Here is a 25000-nt window from a genome sequence, read left to right as displayed (position 1 = left end):
GGTCTAAAAACTTGGTCCATATATCAAACACGCTTGCATGAATTAATATGAAACTCGGTACACATATAGATCTCATCCGGCCGAACAACTTCCGCAGTTATTAGCTCCGCCCAACAGGAAGTCGGTTATTATGGGTTGTTTGAAAAACGCATGCTGTGGAATTTGATGTACTCATCCTAGAGAATTCATCCAATCGCCTCCAAACTCGGTCAGCATGAAGTCAAGACATTGAGGATGATAAATTCCGGACGGATTTTTGATATCTCGAACGGTTTGGCCGTGGCGAGGAAACAATGGCGAGAAAAGAGAAACACGAAGTAATATAACTTCTGCATACGTTAACTGATCTTGATGAAACTTCAGCAGTGTGTTCGTGGTAAGAGGCCGATCAGATGGATGTAACTATTGTGAGTCAAAGTTATAGCGCCACCAACTGGCATATATATATATATATAAATATAGCTGCGAGCAGCGATGGAGGGCCCAAGCCGGTGACACCGCCACCCCGGTGGCTTTAGTGTAACTAAAGGCACCAGGGTGGCGGTGCCACCGGCTTGGGCCCGCAATCGCTGCTCGCAGCTATATTTTATTCCTGTGATCAAAGCTGAACTTTCAGCATCATTACTCCAGTCTTCAGTGTCACATGAAACATGGCTAAAAAATCCTGAAAAAATCCTCATATTAGAGTGATTTCTGAAGGATCATGTGACACTGAAGACTGGAGTAATGATGCTGAAAGTTCAGCTTTGATCACAGGAATAAATTACACTTTACTAGATATTCACATAGAAAACAGCTGATTTACTCTCTCTCTTTCTTAGCGTTATTCCCGCTCATTTGCAGGGTCTGCTTCACACACACATGACTCGGCACAGGTTTTACGTCGGATACCCTTCCTGTCACAACACAGCACAGAGAGTTCTGGGACAAGAAAACAGCTGTTTTACACTGGAATAATATTTCACTGTTTTTACTGTATTTTTGATCAAATAAATGCAGTCTTGGTGAGAAGAGACTTACCGACCCCAAGCGTTTGAGTGTTAGTGTAGTTCTCATTATAGTTCTAGTTCTCGTGTGAGCAGGCCTTCGCTCTCTGTGGCTCTTATCGCGGTTCTGAAACGCTTCCTCACGCTCCGCTCTTCACACTGATGCTGTCGGACTCCTGCAGATCCGGGACGTCCACACACACCTCGGTTTCCTCATCACAGCTCTTCACACACACCACTGGCTCCAGGAAATCCTGAGGGAACGTGACGGGTCATTAGCAAACACAAGATCCCTGATAAGGTCGCTCACATTGAGGCATTTCAATTATCTTTTCTCATCCACTTTTTCTCATTTTTAACTCCATAATACTTAAACGTGAAACATGATCTTGAGCAACAATACTGAGGTGATGAAATAATGGACCTCTGAAGCATTTACACAAGCAAAGGCCTGATGAAGTTCATGGAAACATCAGGAACACTCACAGTCTGAATGAAGCGCAGTGATTGGATCGTCAGCTCAGCTCCTCCGAACAGTCGTGTACAGTCGCTGTATTCCCCCTCCTCCAGCACACACTGATGACCTCTGAACCCTTCACTGGAGAAGCACACCCATCTAACACACACACACACACACACAGTGTTTTTGACCAGCAGTGTGTTCATGTGACTGATGGAAACATCAACTGCTGTGTAAAGATGGAAACACACACTGGACGAGAAGCAATTACATTCACACTGCCGGCTGTATACAGAGCCTGTTATATTTTTCCATTAAATTAAATTATTAATGTATTATTAATGTATTAATAACTCCACACTAGGCTGAAAGATTGTGCATTTTCAGCAGAACGTTGTGCTGTTTAAATACCATCCGTTTCATGTAATAACACAGACTGGTCTTTCTCTGATTTTTCAGACACAGAACTTCATACTCATCGATGTCACTTTACTCCTGTTTAAAATCAACATTCACTGTTTTAGTGTCTTGAGCTGAACGCCATGTGACCAGTGTGTGACGAGAGCAAACATGAACAAACATGAACATGTCTGAACATGTCAAGTCAAGTCAAGTGACTTGACTTGATATACGATATACTCACGCTCATATACTCACACACACATATACGATATACTCACACGCTCATATACTCACACACTCATATACTCACACACTCATATACTCACACACTCATATACTCACACGCACATATACTCACACGCACATATACTCACACGCACATATACTCACACGCACATATATTCACACACTCATATACTCACACGCACATATATTCACACACTCATATACTCACACGCACATATACTCACACACTCATATACTCACACGCTCATATACTCACACGCTCATATACTCACACACACAAATACTAACACACATATACTCACACACACTTACTCATACTCACACTCATATACTCACGCACATATACTCACACACTCATATACTCACACACTCACACACTCATATACTCACACGCACATATACTCACACGCACATATACTCACACGCACATATACTCACACGCACATATACTCACACGCACATATACTCACACTCATATACTCACACGCTCATATACTCACACACACAAATACTAACACACATATACTCACACACACTTACTCATACTCACACTCATATACTCACGCACATATACTCACACTCATATACTCACACACACATATACTCACACACTTATATACTCACACACACACTCACTTATATACTCACACACTCGTACTCACTCACACACTCATATACTCACACACACTCATACTCACACACATATACTCACACACTCACACACACACAATAAACAACATGTTTATTAGATCCTATACCCACTAAACTACTGAAAGAAGTGTTACCTGTAGTGGAAAAGCCTCTCCTCAATATTATTAACTCATCTTTATCTTTAGGTCATGTTCCAAGAACATTTAAACTGGCAGTTATAAAACCTCTCATTAAGAAACCACAATTAGACCCATATAATCTAGCAAATTATAGACCCATTTCAAATCTTCCTTTTTTGTCTAAAATACTAGAAAAAGTGGTGTCCGCTCAACTGGGCTCTTTCTTGCAAGAAAATGACATCTATGAAAAGTTTCAGTCTGGATTCAGACCGCACCATAGCACTGAAACTGCGCTCGTTAAAATCACAAATGATTTACTCTTAGCTTCTGACCAAGGCTGTATCTCAATACTAGTTTTACTTGATCTTAGTGCTGCGTTCGATACTATTCAAAAAACTGCCCACAAAACCTCTCACACTACAACTTTAACATGGTAGGATGTCCTGTTACTTTATCCTCTACAGTAAAAGACCTGGGTGTGACTGCAACCTGTCTTTTGAAAATCATATTTCATATGTTACAAGAACAGCCTTTTTCCACCTTAGAAACATTGCTAAGCTACGTAATATGCTATCAGTTTCTGATGCAGAAAAGTTAGTTCATGCATTCATGACCTCGAGACTAGATTACTGTAATGCTTTATTAAGCCGGTTGTCCTGCATCCTCAATAAACAAGCTACAGTTAGTCCAAAATGCAGCCGCTAGAGTTCTTACTAGATCAAGAAAATATGATCATATAACACCGATTTTATCATCACTACATTGGCTACCTATAAAGTTCCGTATTAATTATAAGTTATTGCTACTGACTTATAAAGCCCTAAACGGCCTAGCTCCAGTCTATTTAACGGATCTTCTATCGCCCTATAATCCATCACGCTCTTTAAGATCACTAAATTCGAGGCTTTTGGTCATACCTAGGATATCCAGATCCACCAAAGGAGGGAGAGCATTTTCACATTTAGCTCCAAAACTCTGGAATAGTCTTCCTGATACTGTTCGTTGCTCAGACTCGCTCTCCCAGTTTAAAACTAGATTAAAGACGCATCTCTTCAGCCAGGCATTCATATAATACTTTTAATCTTACAGTTAAATCCGAACTCTAGTTCATAAACGCCAGAGGAGAACTGGCCCCCGACTGAGCCTGGGTTCTCCCAAGGTTTTTTTTTCTCCATTAGGTCACCTGATGGAGTTTTTCGGTTCCTTGCCACTGTTGCCTTTGGCTTGCTCAGTTGGGGATATTTGGGGATATTTAATTTAATTAATCAATCAACAATACTATTGATCAGCATTACCAAACGTGGACGTTTTCCACTAGAAACAAACATTGATGTATAATTTTAATTTAATACTGTGAAGCTGCTTTGATACAATCTGTATTGTGAAAAGCGCTATATAAATAAACTTGACTTGACACTCACACACACATATACTCACACACACACAAATACTAACAAACATATACTCACACACGCACATATACTCACACGCTCATATACTCACACACACATACTCACACACTCACTCATATACTCACACACTCATATACTCACACTCACATACTCACACTCATATAATCACACGCACATACTCACACGCTCATATACTCACACACACATACTCACACGCTCATATACTCACACGCACATATACTCACACGCACATATACTCACACGCACATATACTCACACGCACATATACTCATATACTCACACACTCATATATTCACACACTCATATACTCACACGCACATATACTCACACGCTCATATACTCACACACATACTCACATGCACATAATCACACGCACATATACTCACACGCTCATACTCACGCTCATATACTCACACGCACATATACTCACACACACTCATTCATATACTCACACGCTCATATACTCACACACACATACTCACATGCACATAATCACACGCACATATACTCACACGCTCATACTCACGCTCATATACTCACACGCTCATATACTCACACGCACATATACTCACACGCACACTCACACGCTCATATACTCACACGCTCATATACTCACACACACACTCACACGCTCATATACTCACACGCACATATACTCACACGCACATATACTCACACGCACATATATACACACTTATATACTCACACACACTCACTCATATACTTACACACATTCATACTCACACACACGTATACTCACACGCACATATACTCACACGCTCATATACTCACACGCTCATATACTCACACGCTCATATACTCACACACACACTCACACGCTCATATACTCACACGCTCATATACTCACACGCTCATATACTCACACACACACTCACACGCTCATATACTCACACGCTCATATACTCACACGCTCATATACTCACACACACACTCACACGCTCATATACTCACACGCACATATACTCACACGCACATATACTCACACGCACATATATACACACTTATATACTCACACACACACTCACTCATATACTTACACACATTCATACTCACACACACGTATACTCACGCACATATACTCACACGCTCATATACTCACACGCTCATATACTCACACGCTCATATACTCACACACTTACTCACTCACACATACTCATAGACACTCACACTTACACACAAACACTTCCAGCCAGTCGTCACTACAGAAGTTCATCAATTTGCAGATGTTTCCATCTGAAACATTAACAGCATCACTTGTTTCATGAGAATCAGAGACACACACACTCCCCCGGTGACCCGTAGAGAGGAGATGGCGGCGGGTCCCTCTATGTCCCTCAGACGGGGTGTGTGATCCAGCAGCTCCCAGCACTGACCCTGGAACTGCGGCTTCTCAAACAACATCACCTACACAGGAGACAGAAATCTAATCCACTGATCTGAGAACAGCTCTGAACATCAGCATCTGTTTTGTCTGTCTGTCTTACCTTCGGGTCCAGAGGTCTCGTCACCCGCAGTCCAGCCTGAAACACAGGAGAAACAGTAGACGTTAGCTTGCACTCGCTGCTGTCTTCACATCTGAGGCTCTCGCATCGGTTCAGACGACCTCTTTCTGTGTTACTAATGTGATGTTTACGGAGCACATTGTGAAGAGCGTGTCTGTGGTCGGGAAGGGGTGAATATGTACCAGTTTCACTGGCCGAAGACTCTTCACACGGGACAGCAGGGAATCCTGGAGAACCGGCGTGATTCTCCCATCAGCTTCCAGAACGGCAGACGAGCCGCTGAATCCAGGCTGATCAAACACCAACCAGCTGCACATCGAGGACACAACACACATTAACCACTGCCAGCACAACATCCGGCTGGGTTTAACGGCTTGCGGAAAATAAATAAATGTCAAAAGCATGTCCTTCGGTAGTAAGAGAAAGCAGCAAATTCCACTTTTTTAATCACTTTGCTTATCAAAAATTTTCAAAACTTGCACCTTGGAACCTGTTTCAAAGTTTGTGTTCTTGAGCTCCAAACACTCTTGTGTGTGAATGAACGGCCAGAACACATTAAAAGTTTCTGTCTTCAGTTAAAATGGTGTCGTGTTAGCGGCCGCTAAGTTAATAACTAATGATCTTTACAACGGAAGTGAATCAATCAAAACTAACTTTGGCTGGACAATAACTTTATACTAGAGCTGCTGTAAAGCCTAAACAATCTCTGTTACTGTAATCTCCTATTATCACTGTAAAGCTGCTGTGAAACATCTATATTGTTAAAAGCGCTTTATAAATGAAAGTAACTTGACTTGACTTTTTTGGCTAATTATTAATCCATAATAATTGTGTCTTTGGACATGGTGGACTGGTGAAACGCTCCTGGTCTCTAACCTCGTGGCAATGCTAGAAACATTTCAAACGTCCAGTTTGTGATCAAGAAAATTACATTAAAAAAGGATGGTTTAATGGTTTCTGCCCAGATCAACTAAGATCAAACTTCCTGATTTCTTTAAAGGATCATGAAAAACCAAAACACATTTTTTGAGACAGATATGCACATCATCACTGAAAACACTAAAAGCACTCATGTGTCTGTATAATGAGTGTGTAGCAGGGCTGTGTTCGACTGGTTGTTGTCTTCGCTCTTCCACCCTCTACACTCCCACTTTCCCACAGTTTACACGCACACTCCTACCATCCGGTCCTGACACAGAGGTCCGAGAGCAACACGGGCCCGTCCCGCTCCGTCAGGTCCGTCGCAGAATAAACACGGATCGTCTGAGACGTGCTGGGAAACAGATGGATCTCTGGAACACTGTCATCCTGAACAAAACACACGCTTTAACTCCAGCAGAGCTCATGAACACACAATACACACACAGTTCCAGATTCAAGTCTGTTAGTTCACCTGACTGCTTGTTTATGTTTATTTTATTATTATAAAAGTTACATTGAACGTTTGTTGGTTCCCTGAACCTTTAAGCTTGTTACAGTATGATTTATATTTCTGCCTCCCACAGTTTGTGTATACAGTGCAGTCTGTGCGGAACAGTGTTAGAATATAAAGGGCTTAAAAAAAACACACACTACCAATAATAAACTCTCTTCATTAAATATATTAACATGTACAGTCACAAAAAATGTATGCGCTGTATGTCTTCAGTTTGGGGTAAAAATCAATGTCAAACACTGGTGTAAAACATGATAATTGGAGTGAAGACTGTATTGTCTTTAACCCTTTAATACCCAGTGTCATGGTTTCCCAGCCCAAATGTCCAGTTATGGCCATGGATATAAGCCACAGAAATCTGATATGGCCAGGACTGGTTAACTCACCTACACTACACACATCTTGTGAACACAAAGTCCAAACTTAAAACTGGACATTTTCAGGATGTATGACAAATTAGGCAATAGGCAGCAAACAATTTAATAGAGACAGTTGAAATTCAGCATGCATGCCTATTTTTGTGTCACCGCTATGGCTGTTCATAATGAAATGTAATACACACATACAGGGTGACTAGATCTGCAGAATCTGCCACAAGATGGTGCTATAAGCAATGCATTTATATTCAAGTCTGTTGGAGGGCATAACTTGTATCGACACCAGAAGAGAGTTGCAGATTACAGCAGTGTTTCAGATATACACCATTCAAATATACAGCGCAACATGATCAAAATCATATGTACCATTTGTGTATAAAAACATTTCTAGAAATGTTTATTTTCTGCATTTATACCCTATTAATTATATACTGCTATAACCTATAGTAATGGAAAGGCCTGAGAAAGCGGCAGCTCCTGATACCTTCAGTGTCCTGACGGATCCCACAGACAGTACAGCACTGGGATCGGGATCGGGATCAGTTCTGCTGGTCTTCACAGTCTGACCCTCCTCCAGAACAACACATGAGCCACGGTACCACGAATCCACATACAGCAGCCAGCTAAACACACACACACACACACAATGAGAACATACATCATCATCTTAACAAGCAATACACAACAGCAGTAACACACTCACACACAGAATTTCAAGGATGTTGCTGTGGAGACCAATAGAGAGTCTCACACTCTTTGTCTGAAGTGACTGAACAGAAAGGGTTAAGAAACAAGCAGAAGAAACTGGATGCAGTATTCTGAATGATATCAATCCACAGTCTGAATCATAATCACACACTGTTGGCTCGTTGTCCAGAGCAGAACTGATTGACTGACCCTGGTTTTCCTCTACTCGGTCACTGATGGGAGTTTATGTTCCTGTCATTGGAACACTTAATATTCAACATTATTATTAATATTCAACATTATTATTGATCTGACTGAACCAAGCTGATGATGACATCACTGTTTTCTGCAGAGCGGCTTTACAATGAACTAATTCAATAATTGATTAACTTTACAGAGTTATTGAACTGAACCAACACTGAATTGACTTCAGCTGAATCATTTATTTATTTATTGTATTTACCTTTATTTTACTAGGAAGTCTCTTTTACAAGAGAGACCAGGCCAAGGTAGTAGTACAGTAAGACAACATTTTAAAATACAACAAATTCACACAAAAAAATCACTGTTTATTATTGACTTTTTAAAGCTGCTTTACAGCAGAACTCTGTTTGCATCACTGAATTTACAAGTTATTTCCCAATGAAGCTGCTTTAAAACAATCTGTGTTGTATAAAGTGCAAACTCACTTTAAATAAAGGTTAAACACACACACACACACAGGACAGGAACACATACACTTAAGAAATATTTAACTCCATAAACCTTAAAGAACATCTCAACATCTGTGCGTGACGCCACTGTTTTATTCATAAACTCTCTGGATCAAATCAGCCTTCTGTCCACTGCACCAGAACATTTTCACTGGAAAAGTTTACGAAAAACAAAGTTAAAAACACCCCCGTGTGATTTCCCACGCGCTCGAGCGCTGCTGAATAATGCAGACGCGTCTGTGGAAGTGCATTAGCGAGACGACATTGCAGAAGCTCTCAGAGCTCTTTTAAAACAAGCCAGAAAAATGGAGACAAAATCACTTCATCTATTAGACATGAGCTGCAGCGCACTTATACACACACACACACACTCAGTCTCTGTCTCTGTCTGAGAGCCAATGGGAGTCCACTTAGATTCAAAATTATGATATGAGCTCATTTCATGGACAGCAGCAAAACTGGACTGTTACAGCTCATCCATAAACACAGATCACTGTCAACTCAGACTCAGCCAGGAAGGATACTGTGTGTGTGTGTGTGTGTGTGTGTGTGTGTGTGTGTGTGTGTGTGTGTGTTTGAGTCAGTGAGTGAGTGTGTGTGTGTGCGTGTGAGTGTGTGTGTGTGTGTGTCTGTGTGTGTGTGTGTGTGTGTGTGTGTGAGAGTGAGTGAGTGTGTGTGTCAGTGAGTGAGTGAGCGAGTGTGTGTGTGTGTGTGTGTGTGTGTGCGTGTGTGAGAGTCAGTGAGTGAGTGAGTGAGTGAGTGAGTGAGTGAGTGAGTGAGTGTGCGTGTGTGTGTGAGTGTGTGTGAGTGTGCGTGTGTGAATGTGTGTGTGTGTGTGTGTGTGTGTGTGTGTTGTTTAAGCATTACAGTGAGATGTATTTTCTGATGGAAGTAAATATGATCACCATCCTCTCAGCGCGTGAAGCGTAGCTCCGTGAGCAAACAGATCCTTCCCAGTGTCCTCCACATCGTTGCAGATTTCTCTTCTCTCAGCGCTGAGGGACTGACCCTCGTAGATGAGCATCTGTGTTTGCAGAAAAACATCAGCAATGGGGACCAAAAGACCACTGAGCACACACAAGTTACAGACGACCTGAACAACAGCAGAAATACATCCTTTTTCTGTTATCACTGTAAAGCTGCTTTCAAACAATCTGTATTGTATAAAGTAAAAAAAATCGTTACCATTATAATCCTGACAATGCTATACTGGCACAATCTAAACAAGTGAGGGACATTTACATTTTAGAGTGTGTGCCCTACTTTTACTTGCCTAAAGCCCTATTGGGGGATGCAAAGGAAATGCAGAAATCAGTTCAAAGTCTCAGGAGCTCAGACTGAACACAAACAACCATAAGCATAAGATGCCTAATGAAGGACAGTCATAGAGAAGAACTTACTGGTGTCGGTCTAGGGTTGACCTTTCCAAACCCTCTGTTCTCTTCCTGTGAGGACACAAAGAAAAAAAAGCAGTTTTTTTACACACATATATATATAGACATATCTCATGTTAGACTAAAATCTTACTCTGCTTACCCTAACCATTGCGTTGCATCCACTACGACACACAATGCGTTTAATGTCTTGAGGTTCTTCATCACCTGATGGCATTAGTCTGGATTTCAAGTACTGATAGAAAGGAGTATTGGCATTCTTTCCAATATTACCCAGTGTGCCATCCCAGTCCTGCTGCTCCTGTATTCTCTCCGGAGCGTCATTAGCAGTGCAATCAGTATCTGAGCTGTGCTCATGCTCAGCGTTCGGCTCCGGTTCGGCCCCGGTGAGCTGGCGGCTCAGGAGATTGCTGGAGTCCTCGTCATCTTCCTCACTGTCGTCTCCGCGGGAGTAGCGGTAGCTTGTCGGAGAGGCGCTGGAGGAGTTCTCGGCTGAACTGTAGATCACACTGGACTGCAGCTTCTCGCTGACGGACTGCAGGAGTGAGAGTATGGAGGAGGCCGGCTGCTCAACGCTCCTCTGCTCCTCCTCGGCCACTGGGGGGAAGGGCAGCGTCTCCCGGCCTACGGCCTCCTCACGCACACACTCCTCCTCGTAGATGGGGGACAGGGAGAAGGGATATGCTTTGGCTCGACGCGTGCTGGGACTGTGCATGGGCCCGGTGTCGTTCACAAACACCATGTCACTCTCTTCCTCCTCGCTGATGATGGCGAAGCCTCCGTCTACCTGGTGGAGGTCGAGATCGTGAAATCGTGAATGATGGGGAGCGAAAGCCGCAGTTCTGCTGGAACTGTCCATGGGGTCAAGGTGAATTCTCTGGCCTGAAACAGACACGGCTGATATACCTGGGTTCACACTGAGCTCTGGCTTCAGATGCTCCTCGAGTGTGGCGGGACTCAGGCTTTGGTCATCGGTGACGTCACAGCGAACCGCTCGGACTGAGACCCAATGTGAAGGATGGTGCTGCCCTCCAGAGCGCTGGACTTCAGTCACGCACGGCTGGACACTGCAATCTGTTCCAGCGCTAGAGTCACAAGAGATCGGTTCCTGTTGACTGCTCCCTGAATAAGGTGCTTCGGTCTCCTCAGATTCATGGCTTCGTATAGCTGGTGGCTGTTCTTTGATTTCTGACATCATATCGAAATCAGCTGTGTCCGATGCAAGACTGTGGCTAAAGTGGTCACTGAGAGTTACACTGAGAGTTTGGCTTTGTTGAAGACTATCCTGATGTTCTGCTGAAGCAGGAGTGATGATGGAGGTGTCACAGGAACCATTCAGGTTGTTATTGCTCATTGCATTGTCTTTGGCTGTATCCTGAGGTCTCTTTCCCCCTTTATCTTTACATGCCGAGATGTCACCAGTGTGTTGCTCTCGTGAGAGAGACTCCTCTGTCAAAGCAGGTAGGAAGAGCTTGAAGTCTGTTTTATGAACAACATCCCTATGGCTTTGGAGATTTTGGGATAATGGCTCGTCATCAGCAGCACTGCTCTTACGGGAACCAGTTACATCCACATTTTTTTCCTTAACTAAATATTCAAGAACGGTCTGATTTTCATTTTGAGAGCCGACTGGAGCACAGGTAGTGGTGAGCTCGGAGTTCAGTCCCACAATGCCCCTGATGTCAGTGTCGGAGCCAGCGATGGACTCGTACCCTGAGGAGGGTGGAGACCTACAGGTTCCTGCTAGCTCTTCTTCCAGAACAACGGACAGCGTCTGGTCCGACAGCATCATACGAAACTGATGCTCTGCTTCAGTGCCTCCATCTCTACGACCATCTAACCCTTCAAACAGCACTGCCTCTGAGCCTTCATGAAGTTCACAGGTTAACAGTACGCCATGCTCCGTCTCAGATACTTCCATCTTCTGCAGGGCAGCAAGAGCATTTGTCAGGATGCTGTCCACCATCTTTTTAGACTCCAAACGTAGGACCTCTTCATCTACTCCAGAATCCACCACAGCCCGTTTCAGCTTGGACTCCCCCGGACGCTGGTGTGCCTGAGAATCCGGGGCTAGATCATCTGTTCTGTTTACGATTACTGATGGCTTTGGTTGCTCTGAGCTCTGTTCTGGAATGGGGAGTGTGTTGTGATGGACTGTGTAAGAGTTTGATTGTGCGTTTGATAGTGTCAGATCATTGGTGTCCGCCTCTAACGTAACACCCTGGGCAAGATGCTCCTGTCTGCGGTTAACCGGGTCATTCAACGGGCTTGGTTCTGCTGCTTGAGGAATTCTGTAGACATCTATGCAGGTAAGCAACCGGTCAGAGTCTGTAACATGAGGGAGTTGGAGGGCTGGAGTTAGTCCAGATTCAACAGTAGGAACGTCATCTAATAAGTCACTCTGGGTCAATCCGTCCTCTATCTGTTGTGTCTGTGAAGGAGATGCTTGATTTACTGCAGTGGGATATTCCTGACTATCAGAGTTCATTGTGTTAGCAGAGGAAGAGGAGATCTCGTTGTCCTCATGGCTGTCGGGTTGAGTCGCCTCTTCTCCCTCAGAGATGGGCGAGTGAAGCTCGACTCGATGCTTCTTCTTTGGTTTCCTGACTTCCCTCAATCCACGGTACGTGCCATAAGTCACCACAGGAGGACAGGCTAGGTCATGACGTCTCTTCTCCTCCGAGCGCTCTTTGGCGTTGATGTTTACGGCATCACTTCTATCTTCCTCGGTCTGTTCCTGAGGTCTGAACAGAAGAAAGACAAAGAGACACTAGTAAAGCTATCCCAGCACAATTCCACACACAACGAATGGATACATAAACAGGACAGACAACCAAACATTTGAGATATATTAAAGCACACACTCATGACATTTGTATTGCTCTCTGTGAGTAATATTGCTGTTATGTAAAAGCAGAAAGTAAAACATTATACTTATTCAATATTCATAAGCAGCAATCTACACAAAAGACACAAAAGCACCTACAGAAACATCACACAATGGTACTGTACAATGCAAATAAGTACAAAAAAACAAAGTAAAAAAAGTAAAGAAAAGATTTAACCATAACCCATTACAAAACAATTAAACATTATTAAAGATTAGGGCTGGGGGAATTAACGCGTTAATCTTTGCGATTAATTTGAAATGTTTAACGCGTAAAAAAAAAATAACGCAATTAACGCAGCACTTTTTTTTTGCCTCGTTTTAATGACTTCCTGTTGCGGCTGCTATTGAGAAGGCCGAAAATATGCCGTCCCGCCTCTCCATGTTCGGCGATCAGGTTTCATTCTCGCACAGCTATCATGAGCGGGTCTTTTCCGCTCCGTGTGTACATCGCGCTCTCCGTTCCGTGTGTGTGTGTGTGTGTGTATGTGTGTGTGTGTGTGTGTGTGTGTGTGTGTTGATGGCTCTGTCGTTAACGGCCCAAACGCTCCAATCATGTACCGATCACGCACTGGAAAAGTAAAGTCTACTCAAATAACGTGAAATTTCTCTGTAGGCTTCTGCTGGTATAGTCATGCTGGGCAACAATGGTAAAATGACTTGCTCTGATCACATGCTCTGGTAATAATAGCTTTGTAGGACTATATTTTATTTTGATAATTAGTAAAAAATAATAATAATAATAATAATCTGTTAAATTGATTATGTTGATTGATTATTGAAAAAGAATAATATATTGATATATTGATGTTTAATATTATTTTAATATATATAGGGCTATTTTCTGTTCCTTTTTTTCCTGTGTTGTTTAATTTAATTAGGTGATTCTAAATATTGATGATTACAAGCTTGGGGGAAATGCAATTAATTGCAATTAATTACAGCAAATTGTGCAATTAATTAGTTAATTTTTTTTAATCGATTCCCAGCCCTATTAAATATTAAAGATGCGGTGATCCGATACCCAGTATCAGTCCGATACAGACTGTCAGATCAGGTATCGATCAGTATGGGACCGATCCAAATTCGATTCTGTGCGTTACCCATTGTTGTAACTAACAAGCTCAAAAAAAAATCGACCACAAAAGTTTTAGTGCATTATATTCCAAGTCTTCTAAAGCCATTAAATTGCTTTATTTGATGAACAGACAGTACTGGTTATTCTGAATGGTGTGGTACTCGCTATCGAATGAGAGGACTGGAGTAGAGGACTAAATAAAACTCATTATTCACACAGCAACTGGAATTTTAAACTGATGATAAAGGCTCAGTAAACACTTAGATAAAATACTCTCAGTGTTGTGCACACACAACATATCTTCTCTTTGTTCTCTGCGATGGAACGAAGGAAGCAGTTGATCAGATAAACGTTTATTAGACGGACACATTAGAGTCTGCCCTCGAAACATTCTCGTGACAGGACAGAAACATATAGGAATGTAACATAACTGAATGAATGAAAAAGTAAAGTGGAAAATACTGAACATTTCATCAGGCATCTCCAGCTCATTCTACACTACAGTTATGTGAATCATGTGAAAGAGAGTCACAATATTAATATTTCCCAGGAGGCTCTAACTAGACACATGGATATCAAGCAAACTGTGATATAAATAGAATTTAAAATAAGAAGTTTCACCTTAAGTAAGACAATAAAAGAACTGAGGTGTTTCTATTCTTGGACTCAAAAAACATGGACCGAGAGTGAATAAATCTGTTTTATCAGCTCGGCTTCCTGTCAAACATGGATTCCCAGTGGACGAGCTTACAGCTTCTGTTCTGTGCAACATGGAATAACCATTACAACACGCTTCAGCACACCGTCAGCAAACGCAAGAGAGATGAGAGGCTCCTCAGAGGTCTTTCCCTTTTGTTACTCCAACCTTCATGAGCCAACAACAGTGACACACTGCTTACTCACTCACACACACACACTCACACAGAAACTCACTAATACTCACTCACACACACACTCACTCACTCACACACTCACACACTCACTCACTCACTCACTCACTCACTCACTCACTAATAATCACTCACACAGAAACTTGAAACATGAAACTGACACACCACTATCTGCACCTTAAATAGTTTTGCAGAGAGGAACACATTAGTGTAATGAGGAAATGGAAATGCAGAAGCTGTTGAAGCGTTCATAGAGAGGCGTCTGACTGCATGAGTTCTGCTGGGTTGGTGTTGTTCTGGTCTCTGTGGATCTCAGCGCTGTCTTTCTGCTGATTAACTGTCTGTCAGGCTTGTCTGAACGAGCCTCCACAGATCCGTCTGCCCGTAGGACTCTAAAGCTTCAGAGTAAATAAAGCCATTTCATGATAGAAATCCTCTGAACACTTTCCTAATACTCCAACTCTTAAATAAATTGCAAATACAATACATTTTCCTCTTATTTTTCCGCCGCTGTTCTCTCACATCAACATGACGCTTTACCCCCAAATGTCAGTTTCTGTTCACTTAAATTCAATGAACTTCAAGACGACGATTACTCACACAAAACACCACAGATTCATCCAGTCATTCAAGTCAAGATATATTGGTAACATTTTACAATAAGGTTCATTAGCTAACATTAGTTAATGTACTAACTAACATGAACTAACCATGAGCAATCCATTTGTTACAGTATTTATCAATCTTTGTTAACATTAGTTAATAAAAATACAGCTGTTCATTGTTAGTATACATGTTAGTTCACAGTGCATTAACTAATGTTGACAAGATTTTAATAAAGTATTAGTAAATGTTGAAACTAACATGAACAAATATTAATAAATGCTATATACGTGCAGTTCATTATTAGTTCATATTAACTAATATAGTTAACTAATGTTAACCAACGAACCTTATTGTAAAGTGTTACCGTTATATTTATTGGTATAGCACTTTTTACAATACACACTTCCAAAGAATCTTTCCAGAAAGTCCTACTCTCGATATGAGTGAGTGAGATATGCTTTAGTGCTGGGCATATGACGATATATAATGATGATGATGCGAGTGATCCTCTGGATTTACATCTAGCACTGATGTATGCACTAGACAACACTATAAATACAGTATATGTATTTATAGTGTTGTCTAGTGCATACATCAGTGCTGCAGTAACTCAAACACGAGTGATCAAGACAATTAAGAGATTTAAATGTGGGTCAGTTTTGTTCTATTGATATATTTAAATATTTGTTGATTTTGTGTAAGGGAGAGAGTTCAAAAGTTCATAATACATTAACAGTGAAGATACATTGAAGATATGATACGGTATACACACAAATAACTCATTATTGATTGTATTTCCAATTGAAAATGTCCCCAAAGTACAACCAAATCAACACACACTCCCTCAAACCTGTGTGTGAAATCAGTCAGAGAGAGACAGGAACGCATCTCTCACACTAATGAGAAACAGCGCAGACGATTACGGCTCAATAAAGTGCAGATATGATCCACAATCATCAGAGTTCAGATGGTTTATCTGGTAATACGTCATATCGACAGCTTCTGTGTGTGACACCACGTCTGATAACAGATAACACACACCGGAGCTGCAGATACACCAGTTACTCTGATGAACATCCTTCAGCAAGACGTTCTGAATGAAAAAGCACTGTGGATGTTCAGGGCCGGTTTGATGACATCATCAGCAGGCGCCAGGCCTCAGGGGGTCGCAGTCACATGGACTGAAGAATGAGAGAAACCAGTGTCCTCGACACACACACACACACATTCTCTTTAGCCATGTAAATCATAGACTTCTATCGCTTTTATATTCACACAAAAGGCTAACCCAAACCTTTGAACAAAACGTTGAAAACACACACACACACACACACACACGCGCGCGCGCGCGGACATGCACATGCACAAACACACACACTCACACCAATACACACGCACACATATACAAACTAGAGCCCGACCAATTTATCGGCCTGCGATTTTATCGGCCGATATGAGCCTGTGGCAGATATATCGGTATCGGCGTGTATGATGCAAATATGCCAATGATATGACATTTTTTTTAGAACGTATAATGCAGATAAAATGCTTGTAAATTGTGTAATTACATAGTCTGTCCAGCAGAGCGCACTCTATTGTTTGCTACTGGTGACCCAGGTCACTGTAGTGACACCAGCCGACCCTCTTCAGTAATGAGGTCTCTTCAGACACGGTGTGAGATACGCACACATTCGCTTCCACTCCACTGACAAGCTTTGAAACATGGTTAGCTAGCTAATGTAGCAAACGAGTATGATAAGCTCGTTGTGAGAGTAAAAGACGGGGACATTGTTTATTTACTTTGTAGCATTGCGTCTCACCAGATGACAACGTAGCGCTGAATCACCTTTCGACAGACTCAAGCCTGGTAACTAGTTAGCAACTTACCGTTAAGACACCACTTGACTGATGTCGGTACAACATCAAGCAATATTCCAATCATTTATATAATTATAACACTTCATATAGAGCCATTCTGCATGAGTACTTTCACGTTTAGCAAATTTTGCTGACTATGTATGTACTTTTAATTAAATTTTAAATATGTAATTGAACATTTTCATTACGGTATTATTACTTTTACTTTAAAGATCTGAGTACTTCTTCCACCGGTAGAGACTAGAGGAAATACGACTAATAATAGAAGATGATAAGGTTTTGCCAGTGACACTCATTTTATTGTTATTTTTGATACAACATTTCTAAATAAAAAGATGAAGTCATTAGTGAAGATTAAGCTACAGTATTAGAAGATAATATAGAATAGAACATGCAATGCAAACTAGTTTGGTTCCAGCTCAAATATATCTCATTCTGTCATTCACTCTGACTCCATTACATACAGTATCTTTGTCACATCATTATAAGTGTTTGATCACCACATTTGAGTGATCATTGCAAAAGATGTGTTTATGTATATGCACTATATTGGCAAAAGTTTTGGGACGTCGGCCTTTACATGCACATGAACTTTAATGACATCCCATTCCTGATCCGTAGGGTTTAATATGGAGTTGGTCCACCCTTTGCATCCATAACAGCTTCAACTCTTCTGGGAAGGCTTTCCACAAGGTTTAGGAGTGTGTTTATGGGAATTATTCTTCTAGAAGCGCATTAGTGAGGTCAGACACTGATGTTGGACGAGAAGCTCTCAGTCTCGCTCTAACCCATCCCAAAGCTGTTCTCTCGGGCTGAGCTCAGGACTCTGTGCAGGAGTCCAGTTCCTCCACACCAAACTCCTCATCCATGTGTTTATGGTCCTGCTCTGTGCACTGGAGCGCAGTCATGCTGGAACAGGAGCATCCCCAAACTCTTCCCACAAAGTTGGAGCATGAAACTGTCCGAAATATCTTGGTCTGCTGAAGCATTAAGAGTTCCTTTCCCTGGAACTAAGAGGCCGAGCCCTGAAGAACAACCCCACACCATCACCCCCCTCCCCAAAACAACACCACACCAACACCCCCCCTCCACCAAACAACCCCACCCCATAACCCCCCCTCCACCAAACAACCCCGCACCATAACCCCCCCTCCACCAAACAACCCCGCCCCATAACCCCCCCTCCACCAAACCTTACACTCGGCACAGTGCAGTCAGGCAGGTACCGTTCTGCGTACTGTGCGCCTCAGCATGCACTGACCCGTTCTGTGATTTTACAAGGCTTAACAATTCGTGGCTGAGTTGCTGTTCTTCCTAATTGCTTCCACTTTGTTATAATACCACTAATAGTTGACCATGGAATATTTCGTAGTGAGGAAATTTCAGGAATGGACTTATTGCACAGGTGGCAACCGATCACGGTCAAACGCTTGAATTCACTGAGCTCCTGAGAGCGACACAGTCTTTCACAGATGTGTGTAGAAGCGTCTGCATGCCTAGAGCTTGATTTGTACAACTGTGGCCATGGAAGTGATTGGAACACCTGAACTCAATGATTTGGAGGAGTTTCCCAATTCTTTTGGCAATATAGTATATATTCTGTTTATGTATATACTGTATTCTATATGCAGTACCAGTCAAAAGTTTGGACACACGAAGTACTGTACTATAATAATATACACAAAGAATATCGGCCGATATATCGATATCTGTCTTTTTTACTCATTAATATCGGTATCGGCATCGGCCCCCAAAAATCCATTTCGGTCAGGCTCTAATACAAAAACACACACATACACATACAAACACACACATACAAACAAACACACACACACACACACACACACACACACACACACACACACACACAGGGTCGGGCGTTGATATGACTTACTGTGTGTGTGAGAGCTCTGAATGACACACAGACGGCTCCACCGGTTCCTCCCTTCCTCCGCTCTTGTGTGTGTTTGCGCTTGTTTGCGTCTCTCTCTCTGCTGTAATCAGGCTGTCCGTGTCGATCTGTCTCTCTCTCTGTCCTCGGGCCGGTTCTGCCCGGCTGAATTGGAACAGGCTTCCCAGGCGTCTGAGGAATCCGTCTGCAGGAGGTGCTGTGGAGGCGGATTGAGGAGTCGAGCTCTCGTCTTCCGAGTGTGACGCGCTGCTTCCGTCAGATGGCAGCGACTCCTGAGAGAGAACAGAGAGAGGGAGGCGCCTTCAGTAGCAGCAGTGACCATCTGTGTGTCTCTCTCTCTCCCCCTCCCTCTCTATGTCTCCCTCCCTCCCCCTCTTCCTCCCCCTCTTCCTCCCCCTCTCTCCCTCCCCCTCTCTCCCTCTCTCCCTCTCTCCCTCCCCCTCTCTCCCTCCCTCTCTCTCCCGTTCCTCCCCAGTACATCCCACCCTAACCCTTAACCCCTTCAGTGCTAAAGAAAGAAAGAAAGAAAGAAAGACATTTCATAGTTGTTATTCTGTCGTTTCTCTGAAAACAGTTTTCTGTCTCCAGTTAGAACGGTGTCGTGTTAGCGGCCCCTAAGTTAATAACTAATGATCTTTGCGACGGAAGTGAATCAATCAAAACTAACTTTGGCTGGACAATAACTTTATTCTAGATCTGCTGTAAAGCCTAAACAATCTCTGTTACTGTAATCTCCTATTATCACTGTAAAGCTGCTGTGAAACAATCTATAATGTTAAAGCGCTGTATAAATGAAGGTGACTTGACTTGTTTCACACATTTGGGCCACACACTTGCATAAACGTAGCGCCTCTGTTAAGACTAGCACTGCATCCGAAATCCAACATTTCCCCACGATATAGTTTGTGTAAAACAGTTTGCCAACAGAGTAGTATGTCCTGAGACTGTGCATTCGCTGGACACGTTACCGTCCCATGAGGCCATGGGAGAGGAGTTTTAGCTTAAAGCCAATTAAAAAACTCGACAGAGCCAGTTTGCTGAAAAAATCTATAGGTAAGCGTTAGGCAGGTTGAAAACTGAAGGTGTTTTCCTAGTTTTAAACATAGTCCAGTCTGTCTGTCTTTATCTTTTCTTTGGTGGTTCTGTATTATCCATCACTATATACTTACAGTGCCCTTGAAATGTGTTTTAAATGCAGACACTAATTAGTTTAGCTTATTTGGGGAAACTGAATAGAATTAGCCATAGATGAGACAGTCATACTCTATTATGTTACATTTGAATATTTGTCAGTCTCCATTTATACAGCGCTTTAACAATATAGATTGTTTCAAAGCAGCTTTACAGTGATAATAGGAGATTACAGTAACAGAGATTGTTTAGGCTTTACAGCAGATCTAGAATAAAGTCATTGTCCAGCCAAAGTTAGTTTTGATTGATTCACTTCCGTTGTAAAGATCATTAGTTATTAACTTAGGGGCCGCTAACATGACACCGTTCTAACAGAAAACAGAAAACTTTTAATGAGTTCCGGCCGTTCATTTACACAACAACAGTGTTTGGAGCTCGAGAACGCAAACTTTGATATAGGTTCCAAGGTGCAAGTTATGAAATGTTTTGAAAAATGTTACCATCTCCGTGTAAACTTCAAAAACGTGAATCTGTGAAAACGGTGACGGCGTGCATATGCATATTACGTGTTTAGTCTATAGGTATGCACATTTGAATTAATATGTGCGCATTCTTTCTTGAATTGACATCGGCAAATTTCTTGTAATACAGATTTTTTGTCTCTTTCGCGTATCCATGCGAACTGGAATCATTTTGATAACGTTTTATCTGTACAGAGGTAAAGGGAAGGGAAGGAGGCTAGTGGACACTTCAGGACTGCGTTGTCTGCGTTGACTGTCCAGGCACAGGTCCTTCATCAGATCTGGAGTGTGTGTGTGTGTGTGTGTGTGTGTGTGTGTGTGTGTGTGTGTGTGTGTGTGTGTGTGTGTGTGTGTGTGTGTGTGAGTGTGTGTGTGTGAGTGTGTGTGTGTGAGTGTGTCCAGGTGCATGTCCTTCATCAGATCTGGATACGGAGGACTGCGGTAAACCTCGGGATAAACAGAGAGACTAATATTAGCGTAGACGCCATTCTTCTTATGATGTAACGAGTACATCAGGATTTATGGGAAGTGTTCCCGGTTCCGGCTGACCTAATCTATGCAGCCTAACATTGAATTATAGAAGTCTATAATGTGTTATGTGTATGATAGGCCAAAGAGATGTGTTTTGAGTCTAGCTTTGAACTGACAGAGTGTGTCTGCTTCCCGGACAATGTTAGCAAGTTTTGGTGCTAAATAGGAGAAGGATCTACCGCCAGCAGTCGACTTTGATATTCTAGGTATTATCAACTGGCCGGAGTTTTGAGATCGCAATAGACGTGAAGGACTATAATGCGTTAAGAGCTCGCTCAAGCACTGCGGAGCTAAACCATTTAGTGCTTTGTAAGTAATCAGCAATATTTTAAAATGTATGCGATGTTTAATAGGGAGCCAGTGCAGTGTTGACAGAACCGGGCTAATATGGTCATACTTCCTGGTTCTGGTAAGAACTCGAGCTGCTGCGTTTTGGACCAGCTGTAGTTTGTTTATTAAGCGTGCAGGGCAACCACTCAGTAGAGCATTACAGTAATCTAGCCTTGAGGTCATGAACGCATGAACTAACTGTTCCGCATTTGTCATTGAGAGCATATGGCGTAATTTATATATATATTTAAGATGGAAGAATGCAGTTTTACAGATACTAGAAACGTGACTTTCAAATAAAAATTATATCAAAGAGCACACCCAGGTTCCTGACCGACGACGAAGACTGAACAGAGCAGCCATCAAGTGTTAGACGGTATTCTAGATTATTACGTGAGGAAGATTTTGGTCCAATAATTAGAATCTCTGTTTTTTCAGAATTTAGTAGTAGGAAATTACTAGTCATCCAGTTTTTTATATCAGCTATGCATTCCGTTAATTTTGTGAATTGGTAAGTTTCGCCAGGGTGTGAAGAAATATAGAGCTGAGTATCATCAGCATAACAGTGAAAACTAATGCCATGCTTCCTAATGATATCTCCTAAGGGTAGCATGTACAAGAGTGTGTGTGTGTGTGTGTGTGTGTGTGTGTGTGTGTGTGTGAGGGTAGCATGTACAGAGTGAACAGCATCGGTCCTAGTACTGAGCCTTGTGGTACGCCATACTGAACTTGTGATCAATGAGACATCTCTCATTTACTGCTACAAACTGATAACGGTCAGATAAGTATGATTTAAACCATGCTAATGCAATTCCACTAATGCCAACATCATTTTTGAGTCTATTTAAAAGAATGTTGTGGTCAATAGTGTCAAATGCAGCACTAAGATCGAGTAACACTAATAGAGAGATACAACCACGATCGGATAAGAGCAAATCATTTGTGACTCTGATGAGAGCAGTCTCAGTACTATGGTACGGCCTAAATCCTGACTGAAAATCCTTGCAGATATCATTTCTTTATAAAAAGGAACATAGTTGTGAGGATAACGCCTTTTCTAGTATCTTTGACAGAAAGGGTAGATTCGAGATCGGCCTGTAATTGACTAATTCTGTACGATCAAGTTGCGTTTTTTTAACAAGCGGTTTAATCATAGCCAGCTTAAAAGTTTTTGCTACGTATCCTAATGACAAAGATGAATTAATGATATTAAAAAGAGGATCTATGACCTCCGGAAGCATCTCTTTGTCCACTGAGAATATAGGGTCAAATAAAGGAGTGTATTAATGGCGCAGTGTTTGCCTAGTTGAGTCTAATATTATCAATCTTGTAAGTAAAGAAGTTCATAAAGTCATTACTGCTATGCTGCTTGGAAACTTTTGGGTTATTTTTCGTTAGTTTAGCCACTGTTTCAAATAAATACCTAGGATTATGTTTATTTTCTTCTAATAGGGTTGGAAAATAAGCAATCTAACAGCTTTTAAGGCCTCTCTGTATGCAATTGAGCTCTCCTTCCATGAAATACGAAATACATCTGAAACTGATCAGGAAGATCATTAATAAAGCAATCTTTAGTGGCAGAAGTGATAAGTCTAACATATTTGCAACACGGAGTCGGCTTTGCAGCCTTGGCTAAATGAAGTTTACACGAGACTAAATAATGATCTGAGATGTCATCGCTCTGCTGCAGAATTTCAACGGCATCAACATTGATTCCGTGTGATAATATTAGATCTAAAGTATGATTACGACAATGAGTAGGTCCTGACACGTGTTGTCTAACTCCAATAGAGTTAAGAATGTCTTTAAATGCCAATCCTAATGCATCTTTTTCGTTATCTACATGTATATTAAAATCACCAACAATTAGGACTTTATCTGCAACCAGTACTAACTCTGATAGAAAATCAGCAAATTCTTTGTGTTTCATATAGTTCTATATTTCTATCTTTATATATTTCTCCTTCCTGCTGTCTGCTTCTCTACTCACTCACACACACACACACACTACAGTGAAAGCTCCTCTTGTGTGTCAGTGTCACCTGTGTGTTCTGGTGCTGCTCAGGTGTTTGATCTGCAGATCCATCATCAGCCTCTCTGATCTCACTGGGGGAAATAAACAAATCAGAGGAAAATGCAAAGCATTGATAATCAACACAAACACAGAAACTGCCTTCAGCTTCAACTGTCCACGGATATCAGATTCTCTCCAGAGACACACAGAACACTGACTGACACACCCTGAGCTATTAAATAACTCTTTTCTTCGAAATATTTCCAGCTCATTTTTTGACATTAGGGGGGAAAAAACAGCGAATAAATCCTCTACAGAAGAACAGAAACAGTGTGATTGTTTGACTGGCTCAGAGAAAACATGAAACTTCTTCACGAGCACAAACGAACTTCACTCGATTAACAGCTAAAAATAGAAGGAAGGAAGAAAATGAGACAAGCCTTTCATTCCCCTCCGTGTCCACAGATTTACTCCTGGAAAAGAACCTGGAAAGGTTTTTGGCGAAATCCTCGTGCCAGGACATCTGCGTCTTCACATCGGACATCACGAACAAAACTAAACATCTGAGAAGATCTGAGAGTACAATAACCCAAGCGATCGGATGCTTCTCTCCATTTCACCGTGTTTCACAGATCAGATCGACTGAGGATAGTTTGAGGAAGTTTGTTTGGGAGGAGTCAAGAGTCAATCATCTACTCAGAAGAACAGGACAAGAGTTTATAACGAAGTGTAGCGGCGAAACTGCGTCTCGTGTAAATAAACCAACTGTGAGTGAGTCATGTTGTTGACAGATGAA

The 25000-nt window shown here is 41.9% G+C and overlaps 1 protein-coding gene across 1 annotated transcript in view; it reads right to left on the bottom strand.

Moving 5' to 3' along the window:
- Positions 1–24892, bottom strand: part of LOC311076093 (beta/gamma crystallin domain-containing protein 3) — a 40341-nt gene extending 15449 nt beyond the window's left edge. Inside the window, exons 1-13 of the mRNA XM_084103978.1 lie at positions 24645–24892; positions 24233–24296; positions 19660–19949; positions 10569–13170; positions 10433–10477; positions 9938–10056; positions 8117–8255; positions 7001–7128; positions 6003–6129; positions 5803–5838; positions 5601–5722; positions 1473–1602; positions 1131–1240 (exon numbers count right to left, since the gene is read on the bottom strand). Of these exons, the coding sequence (XP_083960104.1) occupies positions 1131–1240; positions 1473–1602; positions 5601–5722; positions 5803–5838; positions 6003–6129; positions 7001–7128; positions 8117–8255; positions 9938–10056; positions 10433–10477; positions 10569–13170; positions 19660–19949; positions 24233–24296; positions 24645–24748 (4016 nt within the window). The 5' untranslated portion in view covers positions 24749–24892. The remainder of the gene's footprint in view (positions 1–1130; positions 1241–1472; positions 1603–5600; positions 5723–5802; positions 5839–6002; positions 6130–7000; positions 7129–8116; positions 8256–9937; positions 10057–10432; positions 10478–10568; positions 13171–19659; positions 19950–24232; positions 24297–24644) is intronic.
- Positions 24893–25000: the final 108 nt, after the last annotated feature.

The sequence above is a fragment of the Abramis brama genome, assembly GCF_963993115.1.
Source record: "Abramis brama genome assembly, chromosome: 25".
Lineage (NCBI taxonomy): Eukaryota > Metazoa > Chordata > Actinopteri > Cypriniformes > Leuciscidae > Abramis > Abramis brama.
Note: the sequence above shows the minus strand (reverse complement) of the source record. Positions and strands in the feature narration are given on the sequence as shown.